The following is a 15216-nucleotide window of genomic DNA, read 5'->3' as shown; positions in this document are numbered from 1 at the left end:
TAATTGGAGCTACAGCTGCCGGCCTACACCACAGCCACCGCAATGCCAGATCCGAGCTGCGACTTCAACGTACACCACAGCTCACGGCAACACCAGATCCTTAACCTACCGAGCGAGACCAGGGATTGAACCTGCGTCCTCCTGGATACTAGTCGGGTTCTAACCACTGAGCCATGACGGAAACTCCATGTGAATTTCTACATGTGTTAAAATTTATAGAACTGTGCAGTAAAAGAGAAAAGTCAGTTTTACTGTATGGTCATCTTAAAAACAAATTTTTTTTTTAAAGCTGAAAACTCCAAGTCCCTGTCCCGTGTCCCATCCTTGAACTGAACTGGGGATCTAGAGCAAAGGGACTGAGGTTAAGCGAACAAATCCCACGCCTCCCCTCCCTACCCTGCAACCCCATCAGAGCCTCTTCAACTCCCCACTTTGAGAACCTGGCTCCCCTGGGAGGTGTGGTAGGCCAGGCTGGGTTGGCTCTGGCACATTAGCACCTGAAAGAGGGGGCCTAGAACCTCCTAGCACTCAGAGAACTAGACCGACCTCAGAAGGCAACAGTCCTTAAAGGCCATAATTCAAATGAAATTCTTCAGATTTTATTAAAAAAAAAAAAAGTAAAGTGCATTTTATTTAAAAAAAATTATAAAACCCATACAAAGTCAGCACCCCAGTGCTGGGAGTATCAAAATCACCTAGAATGGAGGCTGGCAGGGTGTGGGGTGAACCAGAGGCTGGGTCTGCAGATGAGGCCGGGGAGGGGGCGGGGAGTGACACACAGGCTTGCAGGCTGGGATGGAGACAGGAAGTTGGCAGTCTCTCCTCCATTTCCGAGGGAAGGTGGTCACTGTCATACACTCTCTCCTGGGCCCACGCAGCCCTCCCTCGTGTGGCCACAGCCTGATACAGGCCGGAGGGGTCCAGGAGGTGAGTCCAAAGCCGGGGCCTTGTGAGGGCTGCAGTACCAGTGTGGCCCTCTGGTCCCTGAGGTGACAGGATGATGGCTGCCACAACACGGCCGGCTCTGCAGTGAGCCCCGTGGCAGCAGAGGGAGGCGGGAGGTGGAAGAGGCCAGTGGGGGAGGGATTTCTAACAGTCACCTTGGATGGTCCCAACAGCACAAGGCCGAGGAGCCATGACCGGGGCTGGCTCCATAAGTAGCCTTCTCTTCACATTTTCAAATTTTTAAACAAAAGGCTCAGTTTACATAAGGAGCACTGTTCCGCCCGCTGGGGCAGGCCCCCATCTCCAGCCAGGACCTGTGGGGCCATGGCCATCTGGGACCGTGGGGGCCTGGCCACTTGGCAGCAGGCTGGCTGGCTCCATGGTTCCCAGGGCTGGACACCACAGCTGTGTCCCACGAGGAGCAGAGGCCCAGCCGACCCCCTCTGAGCCCTCCTGGCCTCTGGAGGGAGGCCGCCTCTAGAAGTCTGTTGTCACACCACAGAGTCCCGGATCTCAGAACCCAGGCGGACCCGGGGCCGGGGACACACTGGGGACACCTCCACAAAGCTGTCCTGGATGCTGAGTGGCCTCTTCTCTGACTCCGTGAAGACCCGGGGTCCCGGGGAGCTGTCCGACAGGGCCTGGTAGCCTCGGTGGTCGAGTGGAGTGCTAGGAGGGCCCACGCCGTTGAGCGGCCGGGTCTCAGGTGGCAGCGCCACAGGACGGGCCTTGGGGTGCACGCTGGCACACTCGCCCTGCTTCAGGAAGACTTTCATCCCGCCCCGGTGCCGGTAGAGGAAGAATAAAATGAGGAATACCATGGCGAACACGAACAGTGCGCACATCACCAGGAACTCGGTCCAGTAGGTCTTGTCCACACCCCAGCTGGCCCTGCCCCCAGCCGGCGCGCTCACCCGCGACGTGTTGATGATGACAGGCACGCCGCTGCTCCGGTCTGCCTGGTCTGCCATCACGTCCTCCAGCACCTTCGGGCAGTAGCTGGCCTCCAGTTGCTGGAAGCCCTCCTCCAGCGACCAGCACTGGAACAAGCCCAGCTCTTGCTGGCTGCCCACCAGCAGCAGGTCCCCCGTGGACAGCACACGGCAGGAGGCCGAGGCATTGACGGGGGCCCCGTTGTGCAGCCAGAGCCGGGTTGCCAGGTTGGAGAGGAGAGGGCAGGCCAAGGTGTTCACTGTATTGGGCTTGAACTGGACCTGCTCACATGGCTTCTCGCCTGCCAGCGGAAGAGACACAGGGCCGGGTAGAGAGAGACTGGCGCCCATGGCAGCCCCAGGGTCACCCACTTCCCCTGTGACAGCAACTCTGGAGACTTCAGAGTCTGTCACCTGCCAGGGCCCTGCCTGCAAGGCTGGAGGGATGCAGAAGTGAGGAAAGACAAGTAAACCCATCAGAGCCTGCAGGAGCCTTCTAGGCAGACCTGGCCCCCATCTCTCCCCATCCTTTGACATGGCGCCTTACCTCTTGGTCCAGAAGACCGGCCTCTGACCAAGGAAGTGTTGCAGAGGTCCCTGGCATTGGACCCTTCAATGTCCTGGATCCAAGGCCTGAGGACGAAAGAATCCGGGATAAGCCAGGAACCCCCTGTGAGCCCACATCTCCCCACCCTCACTGCAGTGCAGGCCCTCACGTGGCCCTACAGACGCAGCCTGGGGCAAAGCTCACGGACCACCAGGCCCAAAGCAGGGGTGAAAGGCTGATGGCTTCCCTGGGAGGAGTCCCCACTCCACAGGGTGTGAGCCAGCATGTCCACTGTCTACACATCATTTAATTCAAATAAAAGTTACTGTAATACAGGGAAGTTCAGCTTCCCTGAATTATAAAAGCATTATGAGCCCTTAGAAAAGGTCTGGAGGGACGCCTGGCTCTGTAGGTACACACCTATCTCTCTTCTTTTTTTTTCTTTGGCTTTTTAGGGTCGTACCCACGGCATTTGGAAGTTCCCAGGCTAGGGGGCGAATCAGAGCTACAGCTGCCAGCCTACACCACAGGCACAGCAACGTGGGATCCGAGCTGCATCTGCGACCTACACCACGGCTCAAGGCAGCATCGTATCCTTAACCCACTGAGCAAGGCCAGGGATCAAACCCAAATCCTCATGGATACTAGTTGGATTTGTTTTTTTTTTTTTTGTCTTTTGTCTTTTTTGTTGTTGTTGTTATTTCTTGGGCCGCTCCCGCGGCATATGGAGGTTCCCAGGCTAGGGGTTGAATCGGAGCTGTAGCCACTGGCCTACACCAGAGCCACAGCAACTCGGGATCCGAGCCGCGTCTGCAACCTACACCACAGCTCACGGCAACGCCGGATCGTTAACCCACTGAGCAAGGGCAGGGACCGAACCCGCAACCTCATGGTTCCTAGTCGGATTCGTTAACCACTGCGCCATGACGGGAACTCCTACTGGTTGGATTTGTTTCCGCTGTGCCACAACGGGAACTCCGGACATACCCCATTTTTATTTGAAATGTACATATATTTTTATTTTACATCGTGGACAAATCTAGGAGGACAAATATCAAAATCTCACTGTAAGTCTGTCTAGGGGCAGGATTAGGGTAGTTTTCATTTTGCTTGCGCTTATGTCAATTTTCTAAAGTTTCTATATGAACGTTTTCAATCTAAAGATTTTGTTTTGGTGGGGGGGCTGTGCCCACAGCATGTGGAATTTTCTGGGCCAGGGATCGAATGTGCATCAAAGCAACAACCCAAGCCACAGCAGTAACAATGCGGGATCCTTAACCCACTGAGCCACGACTGGAACTCCCTAAAGGAATGATTCTGAAAACAATTTTTAATGGGTTTGTTAACAGACTCTTATGTAGTCCTGATTTTTTGTTACTCAAGCACATTCACATGCCAATCCATGTGTCCCACAAGTTCTTGTCATAGCTGTGACATTTCATACTTCACCAAATCTCATTCCTGCTTTATGGGATGGCTAAGGCAAACAAGTTACTGTCTGAACTACAGTACATCTGAGCGTCAGAAGGGGAGCTGATTCACTGTCAGGCCCAGACCGTGGAGGCCAGGTGGTGATTCTACAGAGGGCCTAAGGAAGGCCGAATGCACAGGCATGAACCCGGGGGAGGGGTCTTCAGGAGCTCTCACCTGGAGGCCACCTCAGGCTGGTAGAGGCTGATGTGGCTGCAGCTGGAGCCGCTCCAAGCGCAGTATGGGTCCCGGGCGAGGAGACAGTCCCCACAGCTCTGATACAGGCTGCAGTTGGCCACAGGCACCTGGACCACGCCTGAGTGCGAGGCAGCATACAGCAGCCCCTGCACAGACACGGGGGATGAGGGGCAGGCCCGGGCAGCCACGGCAGCCAGGTCCCCCACTCACCGCTGCAGCCAGCTCTCGTGCCCACCAGTACCACCCCCCAAGGGCCCTCCTCTCATGCTCCTGGACCCCTGTATCCAGACAGCTTATGCATGGGGCTGGATCTTTCCATCCTGCTGGGGTCGGGGCCAGGCACCCCAAGCATGTGGCCCGGACTCCTCCTTGGCCTGCTCACCCTGTCGGGGTCCAGGAGCAGGTTCTGCACAGGCTGTCCTGGCGAGAAGATCTGCAGCTCCTCGATGATGTGCACGCTGGAGCCCACGCTCACCGCCTTGTGCAGCCAGCCGTCACCTGCAATGCACAGCACTCAGGCCCTGCTCAGAGCCAGCTGCCCACGCCCCAGCAGCCACACTCCCTTGACCCTGAGCCTGCCCTGAAGTGGGTACTCACTGGTGCCCAGGAAGAGGACATCATAGGTACGGTGCAGGCCAGGGATGCGGTGGACGACCACACGCTGGTAGCGGGCCCGGGGCTGCAGGAGCAGAAGGTGGCTGCGGACCTGCCCGTCCATCAGGAAGTGGTCCTTGAGGAAGTTCAGCACACGGTCGGGGAGCTGCAGGGACGAGGTGATCTTCCTTTCCCGGGCACTGTTGGTGATACACTAAAGAGGAAGGTGGGGTCTTGAGGCAAGTGGCACTCAGGGCGGCAAGCAGGATGGGGGCCCCCGCAAATCCTGCCAGGACTGCTGGCCCTGCCTCCCCAGTGGACAGCAGGGCCATCTGTCCCAACCTTCGAAGCAGGGCACCTGCAGTTCTGTGGAGGCCATGGGCTCTTTGGAGTCCCAAAGATGAAGCCCAGGGTGCTGGACTGGGCCTGCAAGGCCCCAGCTGCCAGCGTTTCCCTCTCTGCACACCAACCACCCCTCCTTCCGGCCCACTCTCCCCACCCCCACCCAGGCCTCAAGAAGCGTGACCACACTTCCTGCTCCTATAGCTGCCTTTTGCTAGTGCTCCCAGGAAGCGCTGGCTGACGGAGGCATCCTAGCACAGAGGCATGAGTTCCCCTGTGCAGTTAGTTCCCACATTGCTTCCTCATTCTCTCTGCCCAGGGCATTCTCTGGAAGAGCCCCAGGAACCAACACCCTGGAGTGACCCTCAACTGCTGAGGCACAGGAGTTGGTGACAAACAGCCCAGTGGGACAATGTTGAGATGTGCTTCAGGCAGCCTCCCAGGGACTGAGCTCCAGGCGCCCACAGCGGGAGCAGCTCAGTGACACACTCTTTCTTAGCTCTGCCCCTCCTCCCATCCTCCTGGGATCACCTCCTGTAGAAACTACTGGCACTCACGTCCTTGTCTTAAGGTCTGCTTTGTGGGCCCGTCAGACTGGAAGGAAAGAAGAAAGAACTACTTCCCTGTGGTCTGGCTGTTAAGTCACTCAGTTACTCACAGCAGAGTTGGGAACAGGCTATGTAGCCTGTGCCCTGATGTGGATACCCTTGCCTACCCAGAAGGAGGTTTGACATCATCTAGATGTGACATTTATGGTCACATCTAACTCAGAAAGAAAAGCAGGCCTGGGCTTTGTCTGCACTTTCAAGATGAGGAAAGCAAGTGATCCCCGCCCAGTGTGGGGGCCCATCATCTGGGCTCCCTGACCAGGTCCCAGGAGCAGCGCTCACCGCGCCGGGCCGAGGCGAGGGCACCGGGTGGGTCACGGTGTACCACTGCTGCGTCTCGCGGTTCACCTCCTTGTAGAGCCCGTTGAAGACCCTCTGTACATCCCTCATGGTGAAGACACAGATGGCAGAGCCCTCTGTGGTCCCCCTGTGCCTAGAGAGGAAGAGGAGGGGTTAGACTGGGAGCCCTGAAGCTCACCACAAGACCTGTGGGGCCCAGAGGAGGGGTCCCCAATCCCAGCCCCCCTACCCCCGCTCTGCTCCCAGCTGGGTCCTCGGGGCCCTACCACTGGGATGTGAAGACCCCGTAGAAGAGGGTGTCCTGCCAGTCCTGGGGGCTGGGGCTCAGCGTGAAGACGTCTTGCAGCACATTGAACGGGAAGCCATCGTCAGGCCGCGAGCACAGCAGCTGGGCCTTCAGGAAGGAGGTCCAGCGCTGCTGCAGGACCCGCTCGCCCCCCTCGTCGCCCTGAGACGGAGAGGCTGGGCTTAGGTACAGCGGGGCTTGGATGCTGGTGCCCCTTGACGGCCCCCCCACCCCTGAGCAGTGGCTGAGACGACTCCAGGAAGGGCCTGACAGACACACAGCCAGGCCTGGGTTCCACTTGAGAGCGAGATTTGAGGTGGCAGCATACAGGTGCCCTCACCAGGCGGCTGGCTATGAAAATGACAGTGCCCAAGTTCCTGTCGTGGCTCAATGGTAATGAACCCGATGAATACCTGTGAAGATGCAGATAACATCAATCCCTGGCCTCGCTCAGTGGGTTAAGGATCTGGCATTGCCGTGAGCTGTGGTGTAGGTTGCAGACGTGGCTCAGATCCCATGTTGCTGTGGCTCTGGCATAGGCCAGCAGCTGCAGCTTCCATTCCACCCCTAGCCTGGGAAGCTCCGTATGCCACGGGTATGGCCCTAAAAAGACAAAGAAGAAAGAAAAAAAATGGCCATGCCACCTTCACTGTGGGAAGCCAAGGAAAGGGCGCCAGGGAGGATATCGCCAAACTTGGAGAGATGTCTCAGCTCACCGCTAAGCAAACAGGAGAGCTAAAGAATCACATTACAGTATAACTCTTGTCTGTAGATGGGGTTTTTGTTTGTTGGTTTGTTTGTTTTTGCTTTTAAGACCACACCTGTAACATATGGAAGTTCCTGGGCTAAGGGTCAAATCGGAGCTGCATTGGCCAGCCTATGCCACAGCCACAGCAATGCTTGATCCTTAACCCACTGAGTGAGGCCAGGGATTGAACCTGCACCCTCACGGATACTATCAGATTCGTAACCCACTGAGCTACAACGGTAACTCCTATTTTCACATTTCTTAAATATTAAAAAAAAAAAAAAAAAAGTGATATTTTAACTCAAAAGGAGAGAGAGAAAAGCCAGTGGCCAAGCATTTCCTCGTGAAGGCCAGGAGAAGGCCACTGGTAGGTAGGGAGCCTTCTGATCCTGAACCTGGAGCGTTTGGGGCCCCCGGGGTGCCTGGGCCCCCTCACCTTGCACACACGGGCGATGCGAGACACAATGGTATTCTCAAAGAACTCAAACTCCTGGCCGGTCTCGCTGAAGAAGAAGTAGATCTTGTCGTCGTCCCCTTGCAAGCTGCCCAGGCTCTCAGGAATATAGGCTGAGGCCACGAATGCTGGGTCTGTGGGGGCCAAGGGGAGCCTAGTCAGCCCGGTAGGCCCAGGGCCCCTGCCCTGGGGACCCTGTGACGGCCCACTGTGGGGGTGGGGAGGACTTCACCTTGTAGCCAGTTGAGGGAGCTCTCGGTCTTGGTGGGGCGGAGGCTTTGGCTCCGGGAGATGGCCGGGTCATTCCCCTGGAAGCTGCTGACGGTTCCAGAGTACAACTCGCCATCTGCCAAGAGAACATTCCCATGGGAAGAGGCCCTTGGCACGGCCCCTTCCCACTCAGGTCCTGGAGTGACCCAAGTGCTGCCCGCCGTGCTTGAGAAGGACAGAAGAGGGAGAGGAATAAGAAAAACCAACCCAAGGGCAGCCAGGGGTCACTGCACTCCCTGGGGATTGGCAGTGTGGACCCACCAGCTCTGCCCTGGGGCCCACCCTGCCTCTCTGCCCGTGCTCCCATCTGGAGCCTTAGGGAGCCCATTCTGCCCCCCTGCCCCCCAACACTCACCAACCACCAGGGCCGTGGACTTAAAATTGGGGTCAAAGGGACAGCGGCCCTTGCCATCCTCCAGGAGGCTGTTCCCTGCCTCATCCTGGGCCAGAGTGAAGTTCTCCACATTCTGCAGGGGAGCAGACAGGGAGCTCAGGGGCAGGCCAGGGAGCAAGTGGGCTCTACAAGGGTACCCTGGGAAGGGAAGGGTCTAACGGGCCATCCTCTTCACCCTGGCATGCTGCTGGCTCCGTCTTGAGGTGACCCTATGTGGTGGCCACTGTGGCCCCACTTGGCAGAGAGGAAAGGAGGCTTAGAAGGGTGATGTGAGCCATGAAAAGGCATTGACATGATTCAAATCCAGGTATGTCTGACTCCCAAGCTGGTGCTCCAACCCACAGCCTCGAAATGCCACCCTCTGTGAAGGTGTGTGCATGTTGAGGAAGGTAGACAAGGTGGGCTGGCGGGGAGTGAGAGCAAGGGAGAGGGCCGGAGGAAGCGAGAGGGCGCAATGGTGGGGTGGCCAGGATCTTTGTGCCCGGGGAACCCCACTGCACCACTCCCATCCCCTGCAGACCAGCCTGGTCATCAGGGCTCGGGGGGCGGGGGGGGGGGCAGGGGGCAGGACTGGTGCCAAGAAGCCTTCTACTGAACTCTGCCCGTCACCACCAGCTCCCTGAGTCAGAAGGAAGGGCAGTTCCCAGGCCAGCCGCAGGCCAGCCTGGCATGAGGAGGGTACTCACAATGTAGGTGCACACGGGGCTGAAGGCCGCTGTGCCACAGGTGAAGAGGTGGCTGCTGTTGAGAGGCAGGAGGATCTTGATGTAGTTTTGACAGTCCCGCTGAAGGAGGGAACAGGCTGTCAGGCCCAAGCCAGCCACCAGGGGGCACCACTGAGCCCTCCTCACCAGACCCAAACGGGGCTCCCTCTGGAGGCCTCTGCTCCCCAGCACTCAAATCCTGGAGTGATGGAAAATCTAGGAGCTTTGTGGGGCAGAAGGAGGAGCACAGAGTGTGTGTATGCAGGAGGGGGACCTTGGAGCTCAGCTAGTTCTGTGTCTGGAAAACTCTGCTTCGGTCTACAGTCAAGGGCACAGAATCCTTCCTTTTTTTTTTTTTTTTTTTTTTTCCTTTTTTGGCCTCACCACGGCACATGGAGTTCCCCGGCTAGGGATCAGATCCAAGCTGCAGCTGCAGTGGCAACACCAGATCCATAACCCACTGTGCCAAGACCAAGGATCAAACCTGCATCCCAGGGCTCCCAAGACACCGCCAATCCTGTTGCACCACAGGGGGAGCTCCCATAATCCCTTCCTTTTGATGAGCTGCCTTGTTCCCACTTGGTGAGGAAGCTAAGCCCAGAGCAAGAAGAAACACGCACCTTGAACCCTGGACCCCAGAATTGTGGCTTACCTCCACAAAGGTACCTAACAGATATCTATCAGCTTCTCATTGTTCCCCCAAACTCTCTCCTCTGAGACCCTTCCCCTTTCATTTAAAGGCAACTTTGGGGGAGTTTTTGCCGTGGCTTAGCAGTAATAAACCCAACTAGTATCCATAAGGATGCAGGTTTGATCCCTGGCCTCACTCAGTGGGTTAAGGATGCAGTGTTGCCATGAGCTGTGGTATAGGTCACAGGTGAGGCTCGGATCCTGTGTGGCTGTGGCTATGGTGTAGACCCGCAGCTGCAGTGCTTATTCGACCCCTAGCCTGGGAACCTCCATATGCCGTGGGTGCAGCTAAAAAAACAAAAAAACAAAAGAAAGAAGGTAACTCTGTCTTCTAAGTTCCTCAGGCCCCACACCTCACAGCCAGCCTGAATTCCTCCTCTCTCAACACGCCCCATTTTTCTATCAGGAAGTCCCGGTGACCTCGTCTTCAATATATATCCAGGTACGGGTCATTTCTCACTTCTTTTACTGGTACCATCCTGGTCTGGACCACTATCATTTCTCGCCCCTCACCAGTCTCCCTCCCTCTGTGCTCAGCTTTTGAAGGCTGCTCTCCACCACGACCCCCAGGGTGGCCCCTTAAAAAGGCATGGCAGACCACCTTACTTCCCTGCTCAGCCCCTTGGTTCCCCAAACACCTTCCTCAGAGAGAAATCCACCATTCTGTTCCCTCTCCAGGTGAACTCCTTCACCTCCTTCTAATCTTAGCTCAAATGTCAACTTTGTGTTTTTTTTTGCTTTTTAGGGCTGCACCAACAGCATATGGAAGTTCTCAGGCTAGGGTTCGAATTGGAGCTATAGCTGCTGGTCTACACCAAAGCCATAGTGATGCAGGATCCAAGCTGAGTCTGTGACCTATATCACAGCTCACAGCAACGCCAGAACCTTAACCCACTAAGCAAAACCAGGGATCAAACCCATACCTAGAGTTCCCGTCGTGGCGCAGTGGAAACAAATCTGACTAGGAACCATGAGGCTTCAGGTTTGATCCCTGGCCTTGCTCAGTGGGTTAAGGATCCGGTGTTGCCGTGAGCTGTGGCGTAGGTCGCAGACTTGGCTTGGATCTGGTGTGGCTGTGGTTGTGGTGTAGGCCAGCAGCAACAGCTCTAATTCAATCCGTAGCCTGGGAACCTCCATATGCTGTGGATGCGGCCCTGAAAAGATTAAAAAAAACAAAAAACAAAAAAACCCTACATCCTCCTGGATACTAGTTGAGTTCGTTACCGCTGAGCCACGATGAGAACTCCCTCAACTTTTGTGTGTGTGTGTGTGTGTGTCTTTTTACGGCCACACCTGCAGCATATGTAGGTTCCCAGGCTAGGGCTCAAATCGGAGCTACAGCTGCCAGCCTATACCACAGCCACAGAAACACCAGAACTGAGCCATGTCTGCGACCTACACCACAGGTCCTGGCAACGCAGGATCCTTAAGCCACTGAGCAAGGCCAGGGATCGAACCTGTGTCCTCACGGATACCAGTCAGATTGGTTTCCTCTGAGCCACGATGCGAACTCTTCCCTCAACTTTTAAAATGAAGTGTGGAGTTCCTGTCATGGCTCAGTGGTTAACGAATCCAACTAGGAACCATGAGGTTGCAGGTTCAATCCCTGGCCTTGCTCACTGGGTTAAGGATCTGGTGTTGCCGTGAACTGTGGTATAGGTTGCAGACGCGGCTCAGATCCCTCGTTGCTGTGGCTCTGGCATAGGCTGGCATCTACAGCTCCGATTTGACCCCTAGCCCGGAAACCTCCATATGCCGCGGGAGCGGCCCAAGAAATGGCAAAAAGACAGAAAAAAAAGAAGTGTAACCTGACCACCTTTTAAATGGATGGATTTCTTCTTTTTCACAATGATTCATATCTGGTGTCTAAAATCACCCAGGCACAGAGCTAGTGCTTCATACATTTGTGCTAAATAAAAGAAATCGGGGCAGGATTTGAACCTATGTTTTGACCCCAATTCCCGTGCTCTTTGGCCTTCACCCTAGCCAGCCCCTGCTGCGCTGGGGACCAGGAGGCCTCTGGGGATGGTGGGGAGTCCTTCAGGAGAACCCCAGGCTGGATCAGCCCCCACCCAGTGGTCTGGCTAAAACCACGCCAGAGTATGTCAGACCTGCCAACTCAGACACCATCCTCAGAGAGGCAGACTCCCACCCACACCCAATCCCTGCTTGTGCTGGAAGCTGACGTTTATTTGGCACTTGGTGCCAGGCACTTTCTACCCATTAGCTCCCTGAATCCTCACTGTCAGTCCAGCGAGATAGGCATCATCATTCCCATTTTACTAAGGCTCCGAGAGGCAAGTCTACTTGTCCCGGGTCACAGAGATAATAAGTATAGGGCTGAGACTCAAACCCACGTCTGGCCATCTCAAGAGACCTATGCCCTTTCCACCACAGCTGGCTGCATCTTCTCCCACCTCCTGCCTCTATCCTGAGCCCAGTTCTACGCACCCTCCATCCCTCCTTAGCCCAGGCCATCTCCAGGTGCTAGCTCACCTGTGGGTCCTTGCCCTTGAAGCTGCACTGCTGTTTCCTCTCCGCGTCTGCGCTCCACAGGAGCTGGGGAATGAAAAAGAGGAAGGTTAAGTGTGCAAAAGGAACGAAGAATACGCCTTTCTTTTCCTTTCCCTTCTCCTGTATGCCTCGTCCTTGGTCCCAGAAGGTCCAGCTTCTTGTCCGTTTTCCCGAGTGCCATCCTCTGCCCAGCCTAGCCAGCCCTGGGCATCATCTCACCTGCTGGTAGCCCCCGCCTGGCAGGAAGCTGACGCTGCTGTTGAGGGCAAAAAGGGCCTCTCGGGCCCCCACGTACAGTGTCCTGCCATCTCTGCTCAGTAGAAGGGCCGTGTAGTTGGAGATGTTTTCAACTTCAAATCTGAGAAATGGCCGCTTTTCAGAGCCTGGAGAGAAGGAGATGGACATTACCTGGGGCCACACCACCCACAAGAACCCTTTGATACTAACCCTCTAGAACGGGCTGATCTGATTGAGGTAGATGAGCAAGGCAGTGGGTGGCAAGGGGTTGGGGACACGGGGATTAGATTTAAAGGGGAGCAGCACTCCCAGACTCTCAAACATTAGGTTAAGAAACAAATGCACAATGGTGAATGTAGAACATTCATCTCAGAACCATTCATATTAATGAAAAACTGAAACAGGGAGTTCCCATTGTGGCTCAGCGGAAATGAACCTGACTAGGATCCATGAGGACTTGGGTTCAATCCCTGGCCTTGCTCAGTGGGTCAGGGATCTGGCATTGCTGTGGCTGTGGTGCAGGCTGGCAGCTACAGCTCCTATTCAACCCCTAGCCTGGGAACTTCCGTTATGCTGAGGGTGCAGCCCTATAAAGCAAAAAAAAAAAAAACCAAAAAACTGAAACAAACTAAATGTCCAACCACAGGGGACTGGGTGAAAATAAATCCTAATTCTTCATTTGCTGGAATACTATGCAGCTGGTAAAATGCTGTTGTATTAGAAACTCTAGAAAAACAAGCAAAGTTATATAAGAAACGCATGGTCAAAATATAAAATGCACTAAAATATAAACTGATGGATTCTGAGCACCTAAGAGAACATAAGAAAGGAGAGTATATTTGACACTCTCCTTTGAGTAGCATTAAATCCAAAGAGCAGCCCAGCCGGCTCCTGTGGCTACAGTGAGCTCGGTTTACATTGGCAGAGGAGCGCAAACACGGGGCGCTGGTCTTCAGGTCTCGGCACCACCTCATAGTCATAGAGGATTTATGGTATTAAACAGAATGTAAATGTTATCAACCTTAACCTCAGAAACTTGAACGTGACAGACAGGCACTGTGACACTGGGGGTAAGGGGAGTGACAGGGCCACAAGGGACTGTCAGTGGTTAGTGGAACAAGAAACCGAGGCTTCGGTGCATTATTTTAAATCATAAATACAGTGGCAGAGAATATTTAGAGGAAAGGTGTGAAGGGTGATGGAAAGCTATATTTTATTTATTTATCTAGTTTGCTTTTTTTAGGGCCAAACTCATGGCATATGGAAATTCCCATGCTAAGGGTCGAATTGGAGCTACAGTTGCTGGTCTACACCACAGCCACAGTAACAGGGGATCCAAGTGGCATCTGCGACCTACACCACAGCTCACGGCAAAGCCAGATCCTTAACCCATTCAGCGAGGCCAGGGATCAAACCTGCATCCTCATGGATACTAGTTGGGTTCATTTCCAATGAGCCACAATGGGAACTCGTGGAAGGCTTTATTTTTCTCAGCAGCAAATCAGTAAGTCAGATAAGCCAATACATAATGGAATAAGCATTTCACTTATTAAGTGGAGGAAACCACTGTATGATAAGAAGTCTAAAGGATTCGAAGTTGTCCCTCTTACTCAGGACTGGGATTGAGAAGGAGGAGGTAGTTACCGCTTTTCACAATAAGTCCTTCTATATGCAAAAAAAAAAAAAAAAATGCATCTATCCTTGATATAAATTTGAAGTATCTTCCTTGTTGTAGAACATGTAATAATTCGGAGAGGTACTAATTATCTACCATTAAAATGAAAATGAAGGTCATAAAATAGTATGAATAGAGTCTATTTTGTGTGTGTGTGAAAAATATAAACATAGAAAAAAGACGAATGAAAGATGAATCACAAAATGCTAACAAGTGGTAGCCCTGGTGGGATTACAGGTGATTTTTTTTTTCCTTTGCACTAATCATTTTTTGATTCTATAGGTGATACTTGTGTAATGCTGAAGAAATAAATTAGAAATAAATTAGAGGAGAGGAAAAAGAAAAAGAGATAAACACATGCATCTGTCCACCAGGGTGCCACTGGTGCTTTCAGTGACTAATGGATTTGGAGGGAAATTATTTAAAAAATTCTAAGCAGCTGATAAGAAAAGAAAAACAAGCAAAGAGCAGCCACTCTGCCCAACCCCAGTCATCTCCTAACTGACCAGGGAATTACAACCACTCAAACAAATAGTCTCACGAAGCAGAGGAAGCAAAAAATGCAACATGCCAACAAAACAGTTGTGAAGAGGGGCTTCGTGTGTGTTTACATGGTGACTGTTTTTACACGCCCTCAGCCTGGTTCCACAAAGGGCAAGGAAACACCAAGAAAAGAAGTAATAAAACATAAACACTAAAATTAGGAGTGCAGGGGAAAAAAAAAAATCTGAAGAAAACACTGAAACCAGAAACAAAGGCCAGGGTCACATAAAGCAGGTCCTCAGGGTCCTCACATGCTGAGCCTCCCAGTGGCCAAAGAGAAAAATCAAGTTAACTTGTCTTCATTATTCAAGAAGAAGAACACATACCAGCCCTTTTGGGGAAGCTAAGCATTTTTTTTTTTTTTCTTTTTCTTTTTAGGGCTGCAGACTTGGCATATGGACCTTCCCAGGCTAGGAGTCAAACTGGAGCTTAAGCTGCCGGGCTACACCACAGCCACAGCAACGCAGGATCCAAGCCACGTCTGGACCTACACCACGGCTCATGACAACACCACATCCTTAACCGACTGAGCAAGGCCAGGGATCGAACTCACAACCTCATAATCCCTAGTCAGGCTTGTTTCCACTGCGCCACGCCATGACAGGAACTCCGGAAGCTAAGCTTTTTACCTAGCCACTTGTGATGAAGGCAGCCCTTAGGTAGGACGTCCCAGCAAATATACCACAGGCAAGCAGGAATGATGGAATTCCTTTCCCGAGGCTGTTCCTCACAGTTTGCCTGGTGAGGGAGGGTGGGATCACAGGT

The 15216-nt window shown here is 53.6% G+C and overlaps 1 protein-coding gene across 2 annotated transcripts in view; it reads right to left on the bottom strand.

Annotated features, from left to right (window-relative positions):
• Positions 1–577: 577 nt before the first annotated feature.
• Positions 578–15216, bottom strand: part of SEMA4B (semaphorin 4B) — a 40853-nt gene continuing 26214 nt past the window's right edge. For both annotated transcript variants that reach the window (XM_084968634.1, XM_021098977.2), the window contains 13 exons: positions 12216–12379; positions 11979–12041; positions 8775–8873; positions 8050–8161; positions 7657–7770; positions 7407–7558; positions 6203–6384; positions 5919–6069; positions 4690–4900; positions 4475–4590; positions 4072–4238; positions 2425–2510; positions 578–2179 (listed from right to left, as the gene is read on the bottom strand). In XM_084968634.1, coding sequence (XP_084824760.1) covers positions 1437–2179; positions 2425–2510; positions 4072–4238; positions 4475–4590; positions 4690–4900; positions 5919–6069; positions 6203–6384; positions 7407–7558; positions 7657–7770; positions 8050–8161; positions 8775–8873; positions 11979–12041; positions 12216–12379 — 2360 coding nt within the window. In that variant the 3' untranslated portion in view covers positions 578–1436. The remainder of the gene's footprint in view (positions 2180–2424; positions 2511–4071; positions 4239–4474; positions 4591–4689; positions 4901–5918; positions 6070–6202; positions 6385–7406; positions 7559–7656; positions 7771–8049; positions 8162–8774; positions 8874–11978; positions 12042–12215; positions 12380–15216) is intronic.

This window comes from Sus scrofa, chromosome 7, assembly GCF_054392235.1.
Source record: "Sus scrofa isolate SSC_HxYL_T2T_F1_AM1 chromosome 7, Sscrofa_HxYL_maternal_Yorkshire_Landrace_v2.0, whole genome shotgun sequence".
Lineage (NCBI taxonomy): Eukaryota > Metazoa > Chordata > Mammalia > Artiodactyla > Suidae > Sus > Sus scrofa.
This window is presented reverse-complemented; position numbering and strand designations above follow the sequence as displayed.